We start from the raw sequence: 19,948 nt of genomic DNA, 5'->3' as shown, positions 1-19,948 counted from the left end.
GGATTAGGATTTCAATACATGAATTTTGAGGGATACATTCATTTCATTGTACCCACACGTGGGCCAAATCAGCATTTTGTTAACAGAAATGTTCTCAAATCAAGGACATGGCTCTAGGCTTGGCTCCCAGCCTTCTGGTTGGCCTCTGGGTTGCACTTTCTCCTGCACTGACTCAGTCCTCACATGGCTTGCAGACGTGTTAGCTTCCTCAAGCACAGATGCTGTAATTCCTGCTCACGGATCTTCAGTAGCTCCCCAGGAGCTGTGGAATGAAGTTGACGTTCTCCTTCACGTAGCATTCAAGGCCGTCCCGGTCTCATTCCCTCCACCCGTCAGTCTTGTTACGTGATGCCTCTGCGCACTGTCCTTTGGAAGGATGGTTTGCTGCCATCCCCTGGCCCCAGGCATGCCCTTCACTTCTCCCAGTGGTTCCCTCTGCCAGGGATGACTGCTCTTGCCTTGCCAGCCTTTCGACATTGTGGCATCCTCTTTGGCTCAGGTCCCATGTGTTTTTCCTGAGACCCCTGCCTCCCCTGGTCCTATCTTGTGTTTATGTTCATGGGATCTGTGTCTGTCTGTCCGCTGTGTTCTCACAGGGCTCCTCAAGGGTGGGGACCCTGTCTTATTCACTTCTGTAACCCTGGCCCCAAGCCCCAGGCCTGGAATAGAGCGTATGCCCAGTAAACATGGCCTGTGTAGAATTGATGAATGGCAAAAGAGTTGAGGAAAAGCAAAGAACTCACTGCCTTCATTTTCATTTGCCACAAGCGATATTTGCATAAAATCTCCATCGGCCTCTGAACATGGAGGAAAAAATAGACTGCAAGTTAGACACGTAATCCTCCAACACTCGGGAAGACTGGAGTGCATTTTGCAGTATCGGCCCTTGTTAAATGCTTATGAGCGTTTGCTTAAGCAGAATGAAAATGTGAGGCATGCCTGCATAAATCATCTCTTTCCAGAATGGAAATCAAAAGAACGAAGACCAAAACACTCCGATGGGTGGCTTCATGGGTAGCCTCGTGGATGTGATTAAAAGCTGATTTAACATTCAGAAGAAAAGCATAAAAATCAGCCTTCCCGGAGCTGGAGTCTGACCCCAGGAAAAGTGTATATCATCAGGAAAGATCAATTTGCATTAAAGATCTCTTTGGCAATGCACTGTTGAAAGAGGTTAATATTGTAAGTGGAAATTTTTGATGGCTTCACGATTCTTTTTCCCCTTTCTTGCTTCACCACCTGTGTCATCCCAGAGAGCGCTCTGTGCTAGAAGTGATATTCTCACTTCTTGCCTATTGATGTCTTTACCAAGCTTGCATTCCTGCCCTTAAAAAGCAGAATCCCGGTTGTATGGTATAATAGAAGGGAAGGAAATTAGGAAAAGTACCTGGGATTCAGGTCAATGCAGTCCACTTCCCCAGGTCAAGGGAGGCGATTTTGGAGGAGAAGATGGCCATGGTGAATTTGTAGTCCTTCCTGGCATGTTCCCCCTGGAAACATGCTCTGAACCCTTTAATGAGGGATGGATGGGTCCCCCCTGAAGAAGCGGCGCCTTAGACCATGGTTTCCCAACCTCAGCCCTGTTGTTATTTTGGGCTAGATAACTGTATGTTTGGGGACTGTTCTGTGCTTTGTAAGATGCTTTGCATCCATGACCTCAACTCACGAGGTCTAGTAGTACCCCATTCTCTCTAGTCTTGATGATCAAAAATGTCTCTTAGACATTGCCAAATGTCCCTGTGTAGAGGGCAAAATCATCCCTAATAGAGAACCGCTGTTTTAGAGGCTTACCATGTTGCTAAGCAGGAGTTAGTCTAGTAGCAAGAGGAGGCGGCAGTGGAAAGGCAGGGAAGTGTGAAGGACATGGTGCCCTTCCTTCACCGGGTGGTCCTGCACCGGAAGGTATGACTCGGGTGGGCCTGGAGTGACTAGGTTGGCAGGAGTCACATCGAGGAGGCCTTTAATGCCTCCCTGAGGAAAGCACATTGGGTCTGAAGCCAGAAGTCTTGGGGTTAATCCAGTGCCCCTCTTCCCAGCTGTGTGAACTGAGTTACGTAACCTTTTGAGCCTCGGTGCCTTTACCTGTAAAGTGGAGTCTCCCAGATTGGTTGTGAAGCCTGAGTGACCTCAGGCCGTGTGGAAGTGTCAGTGTGGTGCCTGGCATCCTAGTCGCCCAATGAACGTTGCCCTCTTTCCTGAGCGCTCCCAACTCTGGTTAAATCCAGTTTGCTCTAGTTCTGCCACCACCCCGCTCAAGGTTGCTGTTTATCCAGCCTGTATTACTGCAAAGCCACCAGCGTTCTCTGCCTCAAGTCCATTGTCAAGACCGCAGCCAAACTTACTTCCCTAAACAGGATAGTGTGAAGGCCTAGAAGATATTTAAACTGGTACCATCCAGCATCATGGCTCTGCAGCACCTGAAGTGTGGCTAGGTCAAATGGAGATGTGCTGATAATATAAGGTACTCTCTGGATTTTGATGATGTAGAATGAGAAAAAGAGCGTAAAATATCTCATTAATATTTTGTATTGAATATGTGTTAAAATGCTAATATTTTAGACATGCTAAGTTAAACAAAATGTATCATTAAAATTAACTTCTCATTTACTTTTTTTGTTTTTTTTTTGCGGTGCGTGGGCCTCTCATTGTTATGGCTCCTCCCGTTGCGGAGCACAAGCTCCGGATGCGAGGGCTCAGCGGCCATGGCCCACAGGCCCAGCCGCTCTGCGGCATGTGGGATCTTCCTGGACCGGGGCACGAACCCGCGTCCCCTGCATCGGCAGGCGGACTCTCAACCACTGCGCCACCAGGGAAGCCCTCTTATTTACTTTTACCTTTTTAAAAGTAGGTATGGAAAACAGGATGAGTTTTGTAAGAGTAGCTATTGTCTTATCCAAGGACGCATATTGGTTCTTCATGGGAGAATCATTTCCTGGTACTAAGTACTGAAGTAGAATTTGTTTCATGGGGCAGTCCCTTTTTAAAGAACGGAAGTTGTCCCCTTATAAAGAGCGGTAACGTATTGAATAATTGCTCAGCACATTTCTTTTTTTCCTCCTGGTAGATGTTAGGATTTTCTTTCCTTTGTATAGTGCTCCCTTTGCTGATATGTACCACCTTGAGGCTGGGCCAGGGCACAGTCATATTTATTAATTCCCTCTCCTCCTTTATATAGACTGAATGTCTGTGTCCCCCTAAAATCTGTATATTGAATTCCAACCCACAGTGTGATGGTTTTGGGAGGTGATTAGGTCATGAGGGTGGAACCCCCATGAATGGGATCAGTGCCCTTATAAAAGAGACCCCAGAGAGCTCCCTCACCTTTTCCACCATGTGAGGACACAAGGAGAAGATGGCCACCTGTGAACCAGGATGCACCCAGACACGGTCCTCACCAGACACAGAATCTACCAGCACCTTGGTCTTGGGCTTCCCAGTCTCCAGGGCAGTGAGAAATGAATGTTTGCTATTTAAGGCACCCAATCGATGACATTTTTGCTATAGCAGCCCAGATGGATTAAGATGCCCTTCTGCATGCTTTGTGGATGTCACAGCAAGGAGGCAGTAGTGTCTGTGGTGTCTTTAGAATTTGATTGGTCAAGCAGCTAAAATTCAACGAATTCATTTTTATGTTATTAATACTACTGTCGTATCTCACGTTGTTGTGTAATCGTATTTGCGTTTCATTTGATCTCCCTTGATCTTTGCGACAACCCTTAATGCTTGATATTGCCATGGGCCTTCACAAAAACAGATGGGAGGTTCTGAGGTATTGAATGACTTTCTGAGATCCTACAGCCTATGTGCAAAGCCCAGGTCCTGACACCCGGTCCTCTTATAAATGCTGTGAGGTCCGTGGGAAATTCCCGCTGTGCCTTGGGGGTTGTTTTTTAAAACATAATTAGAGGGCTTCCCTGGTGGCGCAGTGGTTGAGAGTCCGCCTGCCGATGCAGGGGACATGGGTTCGTGCCCCAGTCTGGGAGGATCCCACATGCCGTGGAGCGGCTGGGCCTGTGAGCCATGGCCGCTGAGCCTGCGCGTCCGGAGCCTGTGCTCCACAACAGGAGAGGCCACAACAGTGAGAGGCCCGCATACTGCAAACAAACAAACAAACAAAAAAACATAATTAGAAACAAAACCGGCAGAACTCTCAGGCTGCAGGTAGTGTGTCGTATCTGCAGAGTTTTGGGGAAATGGGTGGTTGAAAACTGGGTTTGTGACCCTAGGGAGACCTCTTGCCCTTGATCTGGGCCATCACAGTGGTTCCGAGGTAAAAGGACCTGTTTTCCTGGAGCAGGAGAATTTGACTTCCCAGCGGGATCAGGACCAAGTAAGTTGGCGGGGATGGACCCTTCAAGACCTTAAAACACAGTGAACTCCACGTTGTTAGTGTTTATTTCAAAGCATATTGCATGTGGTTCTTACTCTTGCAGTTCACATGATCAGTTTTTAAACAGTGCCTCCCAGGCCAAGTGCCATTCTCCGAATGAAAAAAGAGATCATGAGTGCCAGTTGGACAGCCGAAGCTACAGGTTCATCTGCAGGAGGGAGAGGCTCTGGGGCCTGATGTGCACAGGAGGAGGTGGAGGGGAAGAGACTGCTGGGAGGCCTTTAGGAGGGATGCGCCAGGTCCGATGCCTCTTGTGTGCTCTTCCTCCGGGGGGCAGAGAAAGGAGAGAAAGTTACTGAAGTGAACTTTGCAAGGGACCTCAGACGTAACAGAGGGTTTCTAAGGGGCACACCATTGCTGCAGGGACCTACCTGAGGTGCAGTGTGGATTTTGTTTCTCATATTACAGATGGTGTACAGTCAGACAGCTAGCTGGCAGACTTTTGTTTAAAATGGCTTTGGGAACAACACAAATGACAGCAAGGTGCCTGCTTGCCGAGGCTCTCCCAGCACCTTCATCTGTTCATTTAAGGAATGCCTCCTATGTGCCTGGGTACGCATTGAATATAAAGCAGTTATGGACTTTGCCCAAGTGGAGATGACAATCTAGTGGGTGAGGCAGCCATTCAACGAGTAGTCAAGTAATTGGATAATTCCAAAATTTGATGAGTCCTATGAAGGAAACACTCAGGGTGTGGTGACAAAGTGAAGTGGGTTGGGGAGGAGGATACTTAGGACTAGGAGTGTCCAGCAAGACCTCTCTGAGTTGGTAGCTTTCAAGATCTAGACCTGAAGAGATGCAGCCAGATCTAGACTTGCCAGCAGCACGACCCTAGAGATAGAAGTTAGCGAAGCAAGTCTTTGTCGGCGTGGCAGAGAGTTTAGGATTTGAGAGCTGCGGGAAACACTGAATGATTTCAAGCATGATCATAGGACGTTGCTGCAGGAAGCACACATGGGAGATGATGGTGGCTTTGATTCATATAGTGGCAGGAAAACTGGAGAGAAATCGGTGTGTTATGGGAAAGAGTACATGTTTTAAAGGTGAAAATGGCAGGATGGGAGGATGCGTGGACTTGGCAAGATGAGAGTGGTAAGTGAGGCATTGAGAATGGCTCCCAGGTATCTGGCCTGAGCGATGGAGTAGATGATGTCACCCTTTATGGAGGTGGGAAAGATCTAGAGAGGGACGGGTTTGGCAGGGAAATCGGGAGTTGAAGTCTGAGGCATGTGTAGTACAGGAAGATCATGATACATGTCAATCTGGAGGTCAAAGAGAGGCTAGGGTTAGAGATACAAAGGTGGGAGTCATCAGCCTAGAGATTGTTTTACAAGCCATTGGAATTGGGGATATCCCCTGGGTAGAGAAACAATGACGTGTCCCCAACGGATTCCTGGAACACTCCTGGAATTTACCATTCCGAAAAGAAGAGGTTTGGCGAGAGAAGGCATATATGAAATAAATATCTCAGGGATTTCCCTGGTGGTTCAGTGGTTAAGAATCTGCCTGCCGATGCAGGGGACACGGGTTCGAGTCCTGGTCCGGGAATATCCCACATGCCATGGAGCAACTAAGTCCGTGTGCCACAACTACTAAGCCTGCGCTCTAGAGCCCGTGAGCCACAGCTTCTGAGCCTGCATGCCACAACTACTGAAGCCCACGCACCTAGAGCCTGTGCTCTGCAACAAGAGGAGCCACTGCAATGAGAAGCCCGCGCACCGCAACGAACAGTAGCCACCACTCACCGCAACTAGAGAAAGCCCACGCCCAGCAACGAAGACCCAATGCAGCCAAAAAAAAAAAAAAAATTCTCAGAGCATAAGAGAGTGAGTTTACCAGAGGAAAAACAGTAGCATTTCTGAGCAGGTGACTGCCCATTTGAAACCGGAAATGATTAAAGGAACGAATCTGCCTGCCCGAGAGCATGATTTCATACCCTAACATTTGGCTTCCCACGGAAAGCCGTGGAGAACAAGCATAGTTGTGTTCGTTCATTTGAAGCATCAGATTTCTCCAGGCTAGTACGGTTGGAAAAAAGGAGGGCCAAGGGAGGGGAGTCCTTGCAGAGGGAAGTTATAATTATAATCATAAACCAGGGCATCTGAGCCAAATAAGTGAAAATATAAGGAAAATCTAGACCTGGATGAATAGTAATGAATAAAGCCAGTGGATCGAGGTTCATGAAGACAGCAAAGCATTTGTTTAAGGGCAGCCTGGGGAGGCGACCAGAGGGGGCTGGGCAGCCACTCATGTTGACATTTGCTATCTCGGAGGTTGTTCTAGAATGTGAACCTGGCCCACGTGAAGTGGCAGGTATTGTGAATTGGCTATTTGCATCACGGTTTTAAAGTGGAGAGGCGTGGTGAGAAGTAAAGTCTTCCAAGAATGAGAGGCGTGACCAGGACTTACTTGCTTAATGACTGACTAGGACAGAGAGCCCATGGTGGTGCCTCGGAGGAACAGTGGTTGTCCTGCGAGGGAGGGGCAGAAGATTCGGTAGCGACAACTGGAAGCCAGGAGGGTGGAGACCCACTTCCTAGTCCTTAGGTCTGTGGACTAAGAATGCCACCTCGGTCACTGCAGCCGCCCTCAGTGGTGCACTTTGAGGAGCCTCAGAATGGGGAGAAACAGGCCCTGGATAGCTGAGATTCATTTCAAAGGAAGGATTTCAGTGAGCCCAGACTCTTGCATCTTCCCATACACAGAAAAGCGCTAAATTCATTAACTTGAGATGTCTGGTTTTCTTTAATTAACAGGGACTTTTTGATGTTCCAGCTACCTGGTTTTTGTTGCAAAACTCCTATATATCCTGGCTCCTCCCATACCTCTTCAGAGCAAACTGAGAGGCTGCCTCCAGGGTTTGAAGTCCTCAGAAAGTCCACCAAATAAAACAGAATTCTTAACTTTTAGGGTGTGCATTTTTTTTTTTTCCAGTTGTTGTGTGTTTGCCTTGAGAGAGTAGTGGAAAGACTTTTCCCTCGGGAAAGCAGTGGTCCAGGGGACAGCTATGCATTCCCTTAAAAGCTGGAGGTAGCATGAAGTGAGGGGTAGTTGAGGATAAAGAGGAATGTGTGGGTCACACAGTGGAAGTTCCACAGGATTTCATGGTTGGACTTGGGAGGAAAGCGTGGGCTGGAGGTTGTGTGATAGGAGGAGCTTGTATGATAATGAACATCCAGGGAGGCTGCTGGCTCTCACTGAGAGATTCAGGCCTTGACCCACTCAATACATATTTATTGATCACCTCCTTGTGTGCCAGATACTGTGCTGGCAACAAGCAAGCAGCAGTGGGCAGCATGGACAAGGTGCCTGCCCTTGAAGTATCTGCTCTGAGTGGGGAGGTTCAGACTGGTCATCAATTTGGTGTCCTGTAGCAAAGAACTCTTTTCCTGTTTTTTTTTTTTTTTTCAGAAAATACTAGAATTTGAATCCCAGGGTTTCCAACAACTAAATCAGTGTCCTTAGCCTCTTTTAGTGTCCATTTTCCCTTCTGTAAAATGGGTGTGGTGGTGCCTCTGTGGGTGGTGTTGGTGTTGCTCCGTTAGTATTCAAATGTGCAAGAATTGCTTTTGCCAGGAGGTCAGGGTGGGTCATCAGAGCTACCATTAGTCCATAAGATGCTTGTGTTTAATTAGAAAAAGGCACTTTTCCTTCTAGAAACTCTGCTTCCGTCAGTCAGAGAACTGTTGTAGTAAATATGCAATTGAAGAAGTCCAGGTGCTCCCTCCTGCACCGGCTTGTCCCTGCAGGGTGAGGTGAGGGGAGAGGCGAGCTTTGGGTATTAACCAGTTATTTACTAAGTGCTTGAGTACAGGCCTCTCAAACAGTAATGTGCTCTCGAATCACTTAGGCTCTTGTTAAAATGCAGATTCTGATCCACTGGGGCCGGGGTGGGGCCCAGTGGCTGCTGGTTCAGGGACCACACTTTGGGTTGAGATGGCTACTGTAAACCTTTGTCTTAAATGCTGGTAGAAGACCTGGATCCTTTGACCTTAGGGGTTTTGGTCTGATGAGGAGAGATAACAGGAAATGGTTAGAAAACAATTAAGTGATCAGGAATGTGCTCTTGACACCTATTGGGGTCTAGAAACAAAGAGAAGGAATGCCTCTAGGTCTGGACTTGCCAGAAAGGTTTCACAGAAGTAGTAAGGACATGAAATTCCTCCTGAGGTCCAGCAGAGGAGGAAGGACATTGCAGGACTGTTGGGGTATGTGTGAGGGGATGGCTTGGGTATAGACATGAGGTGGAGTTGTCATACCAGCAATAATACAAATAATGATAACAGCCAAGCTAACATCGGCAGAGGTTCTATCTGCTGTAGGACCTGTTTTATAATCTCTTTGCCCTCTTAGTACAGGGGTGACAATGTTATGACTCTCAGGATTCAGCCACTCTTTTAGTTAGAAAAATCGGTGGCCCAAGTCTGTTACTTGTCCTAGGATCAGTTTGGGATCCTAAGTGGTTCTGATGGGTTTGGCCATTGTGTTCCTTAGACTTTGTTTTTGGAGGTTACTTAGATTTTTATTCCCTCTTCATGTACATTGTTTCTGGACAATCCACACGTCTTGAACACCCATGAAAAATCATTTCTAACATCCATGATGCTAATTAAAAGACAGCCTCTGGTTGTCTCTCTCTTTTTTTTTTTTTTAACAACAGAAACTAACACAGTATTGTGAAGCAGTTATACTACAATAAAGATCTATTAAAAAAATAAAAGAGAAAAAGACAGCCTCTGGTTGTCTCTCTCTTTTTTTTTTTTTTAACAACAGAAACTAACACAGTATTGTGAAGCAGTTATACTACAATAAAGATCTATTAAAAAAATAAAAGAGAAAAAGACAGCCTCTGGTGTTGATCAGAGATGGCTGAACACAGCAGTGTTTGGAATGTGGGCCTCTGACTGGGGTCTTTCAGGTGGTAACCAGCAACCCCTCGAGGGTATAATCCCAACTAGGATCCTACATATGTTAACTCACTGCCCCTAGCATGTAAGGTAAAAGTAACACCTATATACTACAGCGTCTGCACTGAGGTGTTTTGAATTGAAAGCACTATAACAAGAAGACATAGTGATTTAAGCTTTTAAATATTTTTAAATGATAAAAGGAATGCATACTCCTTATATTTATATAATATTTAGGAAAAGTATATGTTCATGTATATTGAAATTATCCATATGCTATACCCAGAGATAACTTTCAACACTTATACCTCTTTCATATCTATAGCTACGTAGGTATTTATATGTTTATATACAATTTATTACATTGGATTGAAGGATACTTGAAATCACATTTTATGTTCAACTTTGAATCCTACCTTTCGTGGCTTAATAGCTCATGGGAATTTTTCTGGCTCATACAGTATATTTCATAGATGTGAATTTCATTGGTTAAGACAAATGGGAGAAGACAGATGGAGTAGATATTTAGGAGGAGAAATTGACCAGCTTGGCTAAGGAATTGGATGTTGGATTTGAGGGAGGGGCATTTAGAGATGACTCTTAGACACCTGGATTAATAGGTGAGGCCTTCTCCCTTTCCCCAGGCAAGAACAGTTTAGAGACTGGTTTTCTAGTTAATGCATCAACATTTGCACATGCTTGGGATGTAATTTCCAGCCCACCTCCAGTTTCCTCCGTCCTTTCTTCTTATGTTGATTCCTATATTAACTTCCTGGAGGAACTTCTGATATAAATTGAGATTTTTCTTTAAAATGTGTTTCTAGTGCACAGAGGTGTCATTTAAAAGTCAGATTCGTGAAGGAATATATTTTACCTGCAGGGTTTAATTTCAGATGCCAGTGTTATCATAAAAGGCAAACCACCCTAGACTCTGTATTAAAACGTTGTACAAATTGTGCCAGTTGAAATTAACTTCTGCAGATGGAGAGAGGAAAGGAGGAAAATAAGTGTTGTAAAGAGTCTTTTTTTTTTTAAAGTTTGAATTTTATTTTATTTATTTTTTTATACAGCAGGTTCTTATTAGTCATCAGTTTTATACACATCAGTGTATACATGTCAATCCCAGTTGCCCAATTCATCACACCACCATTCCCAACCCCCGGCCGCTTTCCCTGCTTGGTGTCCATACGTTTGTTCTCTACATCTGTGTCTCTATTTCTGCCCTGCAAACCGGTTCATCTGTACCATTTTTCTAGGTTCCACATATATGCGTTAATATACGATATTTGTTTTTCTCTTTCTGACTTACTTCACTCTGTATGACAGTCTCTAGATCCATCCACGTCTCTACAAATGACCCAATTTCGTTCCTTTTTATGGCTGAGTAGTATTCCATTGTATATATGTACCACATCTTCTTTATCCATTCATCTGTCGATGGGCATTTAGGTTGCTTCCATGACCTGGCTATTGTAAATAGTGCTGCAATGAACACTGGGATGCATGTGTCTTTTTGAATTATGGATTTCTTTGCGTATATGCCCAATAGTGGGATTGCTGGATCATGTGGTAATTCAATTTTTAGTTTTTTAAGGAACCTCCATACTGTTCTCCATAGTGGCTGTATCAATTTACATTCCCACCAACAGTGCAAGAGGGTTCTCTTTTCTCCACACCCTATCTAGCATTTGTTGTTTATAGATTTTCTGATGAAGCCCATTCTTACTGGTGTGAGGTGATACCTCATTGTAGTTTTGATTTGCATTTCTCTAATAATTAGTGATACAGAGCAGCTTTTCATGTGTTTCTTGGCCATCCGTATGTCTTCTTTGGAGAAATGTCTATTTAGGTCTTCTACCCATTTTTATACTGGGTTGTTTGTTTTTTTAATATCGGGCTGAATGAGCTGTTTGTATATTTTGGAGTTTAATCCTTTGTCCATTGATTGCAAATCCTTTGTCCATTGCTTGCAAATATTTTCTCCCATTCTGAGGGTTGTCTTTTCGTCTTGTTTATGGTTTCCTTTGCTGTGCAAAAGCTTTGAAGATTCCTTAGGTCCCATTTGTTTACTTTTGTTTTTATTTCCATTACTCTAGAAGGTGGATCAAAAAAGATCTTGCTGTGATTTACGTCAAAGAGTGTTCTACCTATGTTTTCCTCTAAGAGTTTTATAGTGTCCTGTCTTACATTAAGGTCTTGAATCCATTTTGAGTTTATTTTTGTGTATGATGTTAGGGAGTATTCTAATTTCATTCTTTTACATGTAGCTGTCCAGTTTTCCCAGCACCACTTATTGAAGAGACTGTCTTTTCTCCATTGTATATCCTTGTCTCCTTTGTCATAGATTAGTTGACCATAGGTGCGTGGGTTTATCTCTGGGCTTTCTATCTTGTTCCATTGATCTATGTTTCTGTTTTTGTGCCAGTACCATATTGTCTTGATTACTGTAGCTTTGTAGAATAGTCTAAAGTCAGGGAGTCTGATTCCTCCCTCTCCGTTTTTTTCCCTCAAGACTGCTTTGGCTATTTGGGATCTTTTGTGTCTCCATACAAATTTTAAGATTTTTTGTTCTAGTTCCATAAAAAATGCCATTGGTAATTTGATAGGGATTGCATTGAATCTGTAGACTGCTTTGGGTAGTATAGTCATTTTCACAATACTGATACGTCCAATCCAAGAACATGGTATATCTCTTCACCTGTTGGTATCATCTTTAATTTCTTTCATCAGTATCTTATAGTTTTCTGCATACAGGTCTTTAGTCTCCCTAGGTAGGTTTATTCCTAGGTATTTTTTTCTTTTTGTTGCAATGGCAAATGGGAGTGTTTCCTTAATTTCTCTTTCAGATTTTTCATCATTAGTGTATGGGAATGCAAGAGATTTCTGTGCATTAATTTTGTATCCTGCAACTTTACCAAATTCATTGATTAGCTCTAGTAGTTTTCTGGTGGCATCTTTAGGATTCTCTATGTATAGTATGTCATCTGCAAACAGTGACAGTTTTACTTCTTTTCCAATTTGTATTCCTTTTATTTCTTTTTCTTCTCTGATTGCTGTGGCTAGGACTTCCAAAACTATGTTGAATAATAGTGGTGAGAGTGGACATCCTTGTCTTGTTCCTGATCTTAGAGGAAATGCTTTCAGTTTTTCACCAGTGACAATGATGTTTGCAGTGGGTTTGTCGTATATGGCCTTTATTATGTTGAGGTAGGTTCTCTCTATGCCCACTTTCTGGAGGGTCCTTATCCTAAATGGGTGTTGAATTTTGTCAAAACCTTTTGTCTCCATCTATTAAGATGATCATATGGTTTTTATTCTTCAATTTGTTAATATGGTGTATCACATTGACTGATTTGTGTATATTGAAGAATCCTTGCATCCCTGGGATAAATACCACTTGATCGTGGTGTATGATCCTTTTAATGTGTTGTTGGATTCTGTTTGCTAGTATTTTGTTGAGGATTTTTGCATCCATATTCATCAGTGATTTTGGTCTGTAATTTTCTTTTTGTGTAGTATCTTTGTTTGGTTATGGTATCAGGGTGATGGTGGCCTCATAGAATGAGTTCAGGAGTGTTCCTTCCTCTGCAATTTTTGGGAAGAGTTTGAGAAGGGAAGGTGTTAGCTCTTCTCTAAATGTTTGATCACATTCACCTGTGAAGCCAAGTGGTCCTGGACTTGTGTTTCTTGGAAGATTTTTAATTAGTTTCAATTGCATCACTGGTGATTGGTCTGTTCATATTTTCTACTTCTTCCAGGTTCAGTCTTGGAAGGTTATACCTTTCTAAGAATTTGTCCATTTCTTCCAGGTTGTCCATTTTATTGGCATAGTGTGCTTGTAGTAGTCTCTTAGGATGCTTTGTATTTCTGCTGTGTCTGTTGTAACTTCTCCTTTTTCATTTTTAATTTTATTGATTTGAGTCCTCTCCCTCTTTTTCTTGATGAGTCTGGCTAATGGTTTTTCAATTTTGTTTATCTTCTCAAAGAATCAGATTTTATTTTTATTGATCTTTGGTATTGTTTTCTTTGTTTCTATTTTGTTTATTTCTGCTCTGATCTTTATGATTTCTTTCCTACTACTAACTTTGGGTTTTGTTAGTTCTTCTTTCTCTAGTTCCTTTAGGTGTAAGGTTAGATTGTTTATTTGAGGTTTTTGTTGTTTCTTGAGGTAGGCTTGTATAGCTATAAACTTCCCTCTTAGAAATGCTTTTGCTGCTTCCCATAGGTTTTGGATTGTCGTGTTTTCATTGTCATTTGTCTGTAGGTATTTTTTGATTTCCTCTTTGATTTCTTCAGTGATCTTTTGGTTATTTAGTAACATATGGTTTAACCTCCATGTGTATGTGTTTTTTACGTTTTCTTCCCTGTAATTGATTTCTAATCTCATAGTGTGGTGGTCGGAAAAGATGCTTGATATGATTTCAATTTTCTAAAATTTACTGAGGCTTGATTTGTGACCCAAGATGTGATCTATCCTGGAGAATGTTCCGTGTGCACTTGAGAAGTGTAATCTGCTGTTTTTGGATGGAATGTCCTGTAAATAGCAATTAATCTATCTGGTCTATTGTGTCATTTAAAGCTTCTGTTTCCTTGTTTATTTTCATTTTGGATGATCTGTCCATTGATGTAAGTGAGGTGTTAAAGTCCCCCACTATTATTGTGTTACTATTGATTTCCTCTTTTATAGCTGTTAGCAAGTTGCCTTATAGTAGTGAGGTACTCCTATGATGGGTGCATATATATTTATATTTGTTACATCTTCTTCTTGGATTGATCTCCTGATCATTATGTAGTGTCCTTCCTTGTCTCTTGCAACATTCTTTATTTTATTTTATTTTTTTTAAAAACATCTTTATTGGGGTATAATTGCTTTACAATGGTGTGTTAGTTTCTGCTTTATAACAAAGCAACATTCTTTATTTTAAAGTCTATTTTATGTGATATGAGTATTGGTACTCCAGCTTTCTTTTGATTTCTATTTTCATGAAATATCTTTTTCTGTCCCCTCACTTTCAGTCTGAATGTGTCCCTAGGTCTGAAGTGGGTCTCTTGTAGACAGCATATATATGGGTCTTGTTTTTGTATCCATTCAGCGAGCCTGTGTCTTTTGGTTGGAGCATTTAATCCATTCACGTTTAAGGTAATTATCGATATGCACGTTCCTATGACCATTTTCTTAATTGTTTGGGGTTTGTTTTTGTAGGTCCTTTTCTTCTCTTGTGTTTCCCACTTAGAGAAGTTCCTTTAGCATTTGCTGTAGAGCTGGTTTGGTGGTGCTGAATTCTCTTAGCTTTTGCTTGTCTGTAACGCTTTTGATTTCTCCATTGAATCTGAATGAGATCCTTGCTGGGTAGAGTAATCTTGGTTGTAGGTTCTTCCCTTTCATCACTTTAAGTATATCATGCCACTCCCTTCTGGCTTGTAGAGTTTCTGCTGAGAAATCAGCTGTTAACCTTATGCGAGTTTCCTTGTGTGTTATTTGTCGTTTTTCCCTTGCTGCTTTCAGTAATTTTTCTTTGTCTATAATTTTTGCCAATTTGATTACTGTGTGTCTCAGTGTGTTTCTCCTTGGGCTTGTTCTGTATGGGACTCTCTGCGCTTCCTGGACTTGGCTGGCTATTTCGTTTTCCCATGTTAGGCAAGTTTTCGACTGTAGTCTCTTCAAATATTTTCTCTGGTCCTTTCTCTCTCTCTTCTCCTTCTGGGACCCCTATAATGTGAATATTGTTGCATTTAATGTTGTCGCAGATGTCTCTTAGGCTGTCTTAATTTCTTTTCATTCTTTTTTCTGTTCCGCAGCAGTGAATTCAACCATTCTGTCTTCCAGCTCACTTATCCGTTCTTCTGCCTCAGTTATTCTGCTACTGATTCCTTCTAGTGTATTTTTCATTTCAGTTATTGTATTGTTCGTCTCTGTTTGTTTGTTCTTTAATTCTTCTAGGTTTTTGTTAAACATTTCTTGCTTCTTCTTGATCTCTGCCTCCATTGTGTTTCCAAGGTCCTGGATCATCTTCACTCTCATTATTCTGAACTCTTTTTCTGGAAAGCTGCCCATCTCCACTTCATTTAGTTGTTTTTCTGGGGTTTTCTCTTGTTCCTTCATCTGGTACACAGCCCTCTGCCTTTTCATCTTGTCTGTCTTTCTGTGAATGTGGTTTTTGTTCCACAGGCTGCAGGATTGTAGTTCTTCTTGCTTCTGCTGTGTGTTGTAAAGCGTCTTAAAAAGTATTATTTAAATAGTAATGCCACTTGAGTTCCGGTCCATATATGTTCCTACTTTCCTCTAAATTATAAATTCTTCTATAGCTTTTCCAATTATATTTTTGTGTATTGCGCTTTTTTTTTTTTTTTGGAATGGGAGCAAACAGTGTTGATATGTTTGACCCTGGGAAAGAAAATAATAAGATTCAGTATGATGGCTTTAGTTTCCAACAGAAGGAAAATGCCCCCCTGGCAAAGCTGCTAGAATGAATTACTTAAGGAGAGCAGAGCCTGAGGTGTCTCTGCCCTCGGTGTGTGTAACCTTTGGTCAGTTAATCCATCTTTCTGGGTCTTGGTTTTCTCATCTATAAAATGGGGAGGAAAAAATAGCACCTACCTCATAGGCTAGTTTGAGAATCAAACAAGTAAAAAAACACCGGAAGGTGCTTGATGCATAATAAGTGCTACTTACTGCTAGTTGCCTTTACCATAATTAAGTGAACTGTGAAAAAAAAAAAAGTGATTTTAGTGTAATGGTACCTACCACCCGAAGGAGGATTAAATAGGTGGGTCTTTCAGGTTTAAAATACCCATGTGCCATGCCAGTCAAGACCTTTTTGTTGAAGTCTATTTTCTACCAAACCCTTTTGGGGCGGGGTCGGGGGAGGGTGGGAATGGCGAGAGATGAAAAAATGTAAGTAAGGCTGCTCTTTGGTGTTCTGGAAGGGTGGTGGGGTCACGTCTGCCTGTGCTTGATCATGTTTGCTAGTCGCTTATTCTGGGGGGCTCTCATTTAAGGCTCATACCATCCCCCACTACAGAGGGCAGCGCTTACGTTATAGATGGACAAAATGAAGCTTCCCCAGAGACGGGGGCCTTGCCAAGGTCACAGCTAGTCAAGTGTGGTATGTGGATTTGCATCCAGATCTTTCTAAATGCACAGCCTCTCCTCACAGCACTCCCTCTTCCTGAGAGATCACCAGCATTGCTGTGCTTCTCATTCTTAGTGACTAGCGGAGCTTGTGTGTAGGGTTTGTTCCCCTAACTTCAGAACGGAAAACTTCCCTAGGGGGGACTTCTCAAGTCCACATTCTTTGTTTAAAGGGATTTTGCTTTTTCCGGTTTTACTTTCTTGTCCACACCCTCCAGCCCTGTAGTCTTTGATCTATTTCCAAAGAGGGTCATTTAGAAAATCCCATCAGAGTGGTCACAGAAGAAAGCTTAGCCTTGACAGCTGAGGTTGGCACTGTTGGATGTTTATTGCCGGCAAGTTGCCGAACACAGATTCCTGACGCTTGAGAGGGTCGCCTTTGGTTAGAATCTGATTCCGTTTATTTGTTCGACAGACAATTATCAGGCCCTGCAGGTGACAGGCGGTCGGCTAAGTCTCAGTGAATACAAGGTGAGTCAGACGGGGCACCTACCTTCTCAAAACACCAAGGCTGGTGCGGAAGGAAGACACTTAAACCAGACCATTGTCACATAGGGTTTAAGGGTTACGGCAGAGGGAAGGACACATTCAAGGGGACATTTAAACCAGGTCTTTGGTGGTCGTCCCTTCCTCAGGAATCTGCAGCCTTTTATAACTGCCTGCCGTGGCAGTTCTGCTCTGTGAAGGAGGCTCCACGTGGACTTTTCTCTCCACCTCCAGCCACTGTGATGTCTGTGTTGGGAGCTGTGAGGACATGAGATTGTATGGTCTGTTAGTTTAAAAATTTTTTTGTAAGTCTCATGCCTTCCTGGTCAGGTACTCAGATGAAAGATCATTCGCCCTCTGCTCGGTCTGGATTGACCTTCTGTGTCTTCTTTGAACCTGTCTCAGCCATCCTTCTGCGTAGTCCACGATTGTCCCTCTGCAGGCTGGTTGTAGGTTGTCTGTCTGCTCCCCTCCGGTCTCTGCATGTTTGAATTGTTTCATGCTTTTCTGGCAGTCTTCTGTGAAAGGGTGGAAGCTATTAAGACAGTCCCTGTGGAGTGTTTCTAGGTTTTCCCCTGTGATTGAGATGTAACCTCCCGCCCATGACGTTGGGGCCTCTCCGGTCTCCTTTCCCTTCAGTGTGTTGTCTGTTAGCCTTGCCCGCCTTCCGCAGTTCTCTCTGCCGGGAACACGGGGAACTGTTTTGCCCTCTTGACTAAACATGGACGGGTCGGCACTTTCATCTGTCCTCCCATAGAGGTCTGTGCAAATCTCTGTCATCACATTCTTGGGGTTCCTGTGGATGTTTTGTGTTGGTCTTTCTTGTTAGACAGTGTTCTTTAAAGCCAACCCTTACTCTGGTCACTTTTGAAAACACAGTACCTGGTTAGTGCTTGGTACATATAAGATGCTAACTAGGTGCTCTTTTTAATAAGTGTTTAGTCCAGGCTTCAAAACTCACCTAAACTATAAAATATATGCGTGTATGTATGTATGTGAGAGGGACAGAGATCTGTTATAGTTTGTATCATCCTGCATTTGTTTATTTTGTAAAGAGCTCTCTCAGTTTGGGTAGACTGCAAGACTGCAGCATCATCTCTTGGGATGAAAGATTAGCAGGAAATTGTAGATGAGTCGAACCAGTCTCAGGATTTGCAGGATATTTCTCTGTTGCAATTTGCATCCATTGACAGTGCTAAGAACTCAGCCCTTCCCTCTTTGCTCTTTCTTTCAGAAAGTATTATGAGGGAGGCCGAGGACTCCATGCTCTGGGCAGAGAAACGGTGCTGGGATTAGGGATTGCCACTTCCAAGAGGATGCTGGGAATCTGCAGAGGGAGACGGAAATTCCTGGCTGCCTCGTTGACTCTGCTCTGCATCCCAGCCATCACCTGGCTTTACCTGTTTGCTGGGAGCTTTGAAGGTAAGAAGGAAGCTTTCCCACAGGGAGAGGGATGGAGGGAAGAAGGAACCCTGGCTGTCCCAGAGTCCTAGGAAGAACCTCCAAGTCTTCTAATCCCAGCTTCTCATTCTGTAGAACAATGGAATTTTGATGCCCGATCACAGGAAAAGATTTGCCTAGATTTACAGAGGGAATGAGAGGGAGTTAGTAATGGGAGGAGAAAAAGCTAAATACGGAAGCAAAAATAAGGCACCCCTGGATGCAGCAGCGTGGCGGAGGTTACACAAACGTCAGATAGCAGCTGTGCAGGCTGATCGCCGTGTCGATAAAGAGGAAAAGGTTGGGTCCTGGGGGGATTACTTAGCTGTTTGTGGAGTAAGATGTTTCATTCATTCTTTCATCTGTTCATTCACTTATCTGCACAGTCAGCATTTTGCTACTGTTTAACATCTATGCTAAACCGGGTACTGGGAATCCGGTGATAACAGATTTGGACCTTCGGAGTGCAGTGAAGGAGACAGGTTAACATGTGATCTCTGTTCATTGCTGTATGTGATACTCTGTTAAGATAAGGCAAGCCCAGGGCGCTGGGGGAGAGGGTGACTGAGGCTGTCAGGCGTGCTGGGTACAGAAGATGAGTAGTGATGCTGACCGACTGAGTACAGGAGCTCAGCAAAGGAGTCGCCTTCACTAAACAAATAACAAACGCTCATCCCTGCCGCGTTCCCGAAATCCACAGAAAAGACGAGTCTCACATCCTTCCAGCCAGCAGTTTCAAAGGCAGTGCAGTGTTCTGAGTATCAAAGATGGTTTTCTAAGCTTCGGGGAGGGAAGGAGTGGCAGTGTTGAAGAGCACACTTGCTGTTTATTTACCCCAACACTTGAGTTAAAAATATATATCTCTCTCTCAAGTGAAAATCTGTCTCCAGGAAGTCACTACTGTGTTTTTTTAAACATGTCCTTTATGCATAATTTTATCGACAGCTCAAGGCTACCTTTTAATTAGGAGTTCACTGCCTGAGCTTTGCCCTGAGTTCGCCAGGCTGAATATAAACGAGGTGGAACTCTGTGCCTGCATAGCAGGGAAGGGCCCAGGGCCACACCCCTGTCCCTTTCCTGCCCCAGACATCCCTGGAGTAGTAGAGCTTTCATCTAAGCAGCTAGATAGATTATGCGTGGCAGTGGATGGTTGATTTTTGGCAAAGAGATCAGAGGGAGGAAGGTGAGTTGGTTTTGGCACTGGAAGAGGTAGAAGGAAGCATTCTCCAGGGATGATGGGAGAGACCCTGTGAAAGAAGGCCAAGAGCATCGGTACTGACACAGGTTTAACACACGAAAACATTGACTTTGCCAGTATAACTATAGTAATAATAGTATAACAACAATAGCAATAATGATGATAACAATATACACCATAATATTTTGAGCATTTCTACATGCCCGGCGTTGTCGTAAGGACTTGACACCTGTTAACTCTTCCTCCACAATAATCCTGTGTGGTGGGGACAGATGAGGAGGGCAAGGAAGATCAGCTTCAGTGACGTCCCCAAGGGCCCAAAGCCAGGCAAGATGTGGCCTGGATTATTGGACTTGAGAGCTGTAATACCGTGTTGTGGATTGGGCTTCGGCGGG

At 43.5% G+C, this 19,948-nt stretch overlaps 1 protein-coding gene across 1 annotated transcript in view; it reads left to right on the top strand.

Annotated features, from left to right (window-relative positions):
* Positions 1–19,948, top strand: part of LARGE1 (LARGE xylosyl- and glucuronyltransferase 1) — a 529,052-nt gene that overhangs the window by 84,641 nt on the left and 424,463 nt on the right. Inside the window, 1 exon segment of the mRNA XM_024743516.1 lies at positions 18,150–18,337. Within this exon segment, the coding sequence (XP_024599284.1) occupies positions 18,232–18,337 (106 nt within the window). The 5' untranslated portion in view covers positions 18,150–18,231.

This window comes from Neophocaena asiaeorientalis, unplaced genomic scaffold (genome assembly GCF_003031525.2).
Source record: "Neophocaena asiaeorientalis asiaeorientalis breed wild unplaced genomic scaffold, Neophocaena_asiaeorientalis_V1.1 scaffold332, whole genome shotgun sequence".
In the NCBI taxonomy this organism is placed as follows: Eukaryota; Metazoa; Chordata; class Mammalia; order Artiodactyla; family Phocoenidae; genus Neophocaena; species Neophocaena asiaeorientalis.
This window is presented reverse-complemented; position numbering and strand designations above follow the sequence as displayed.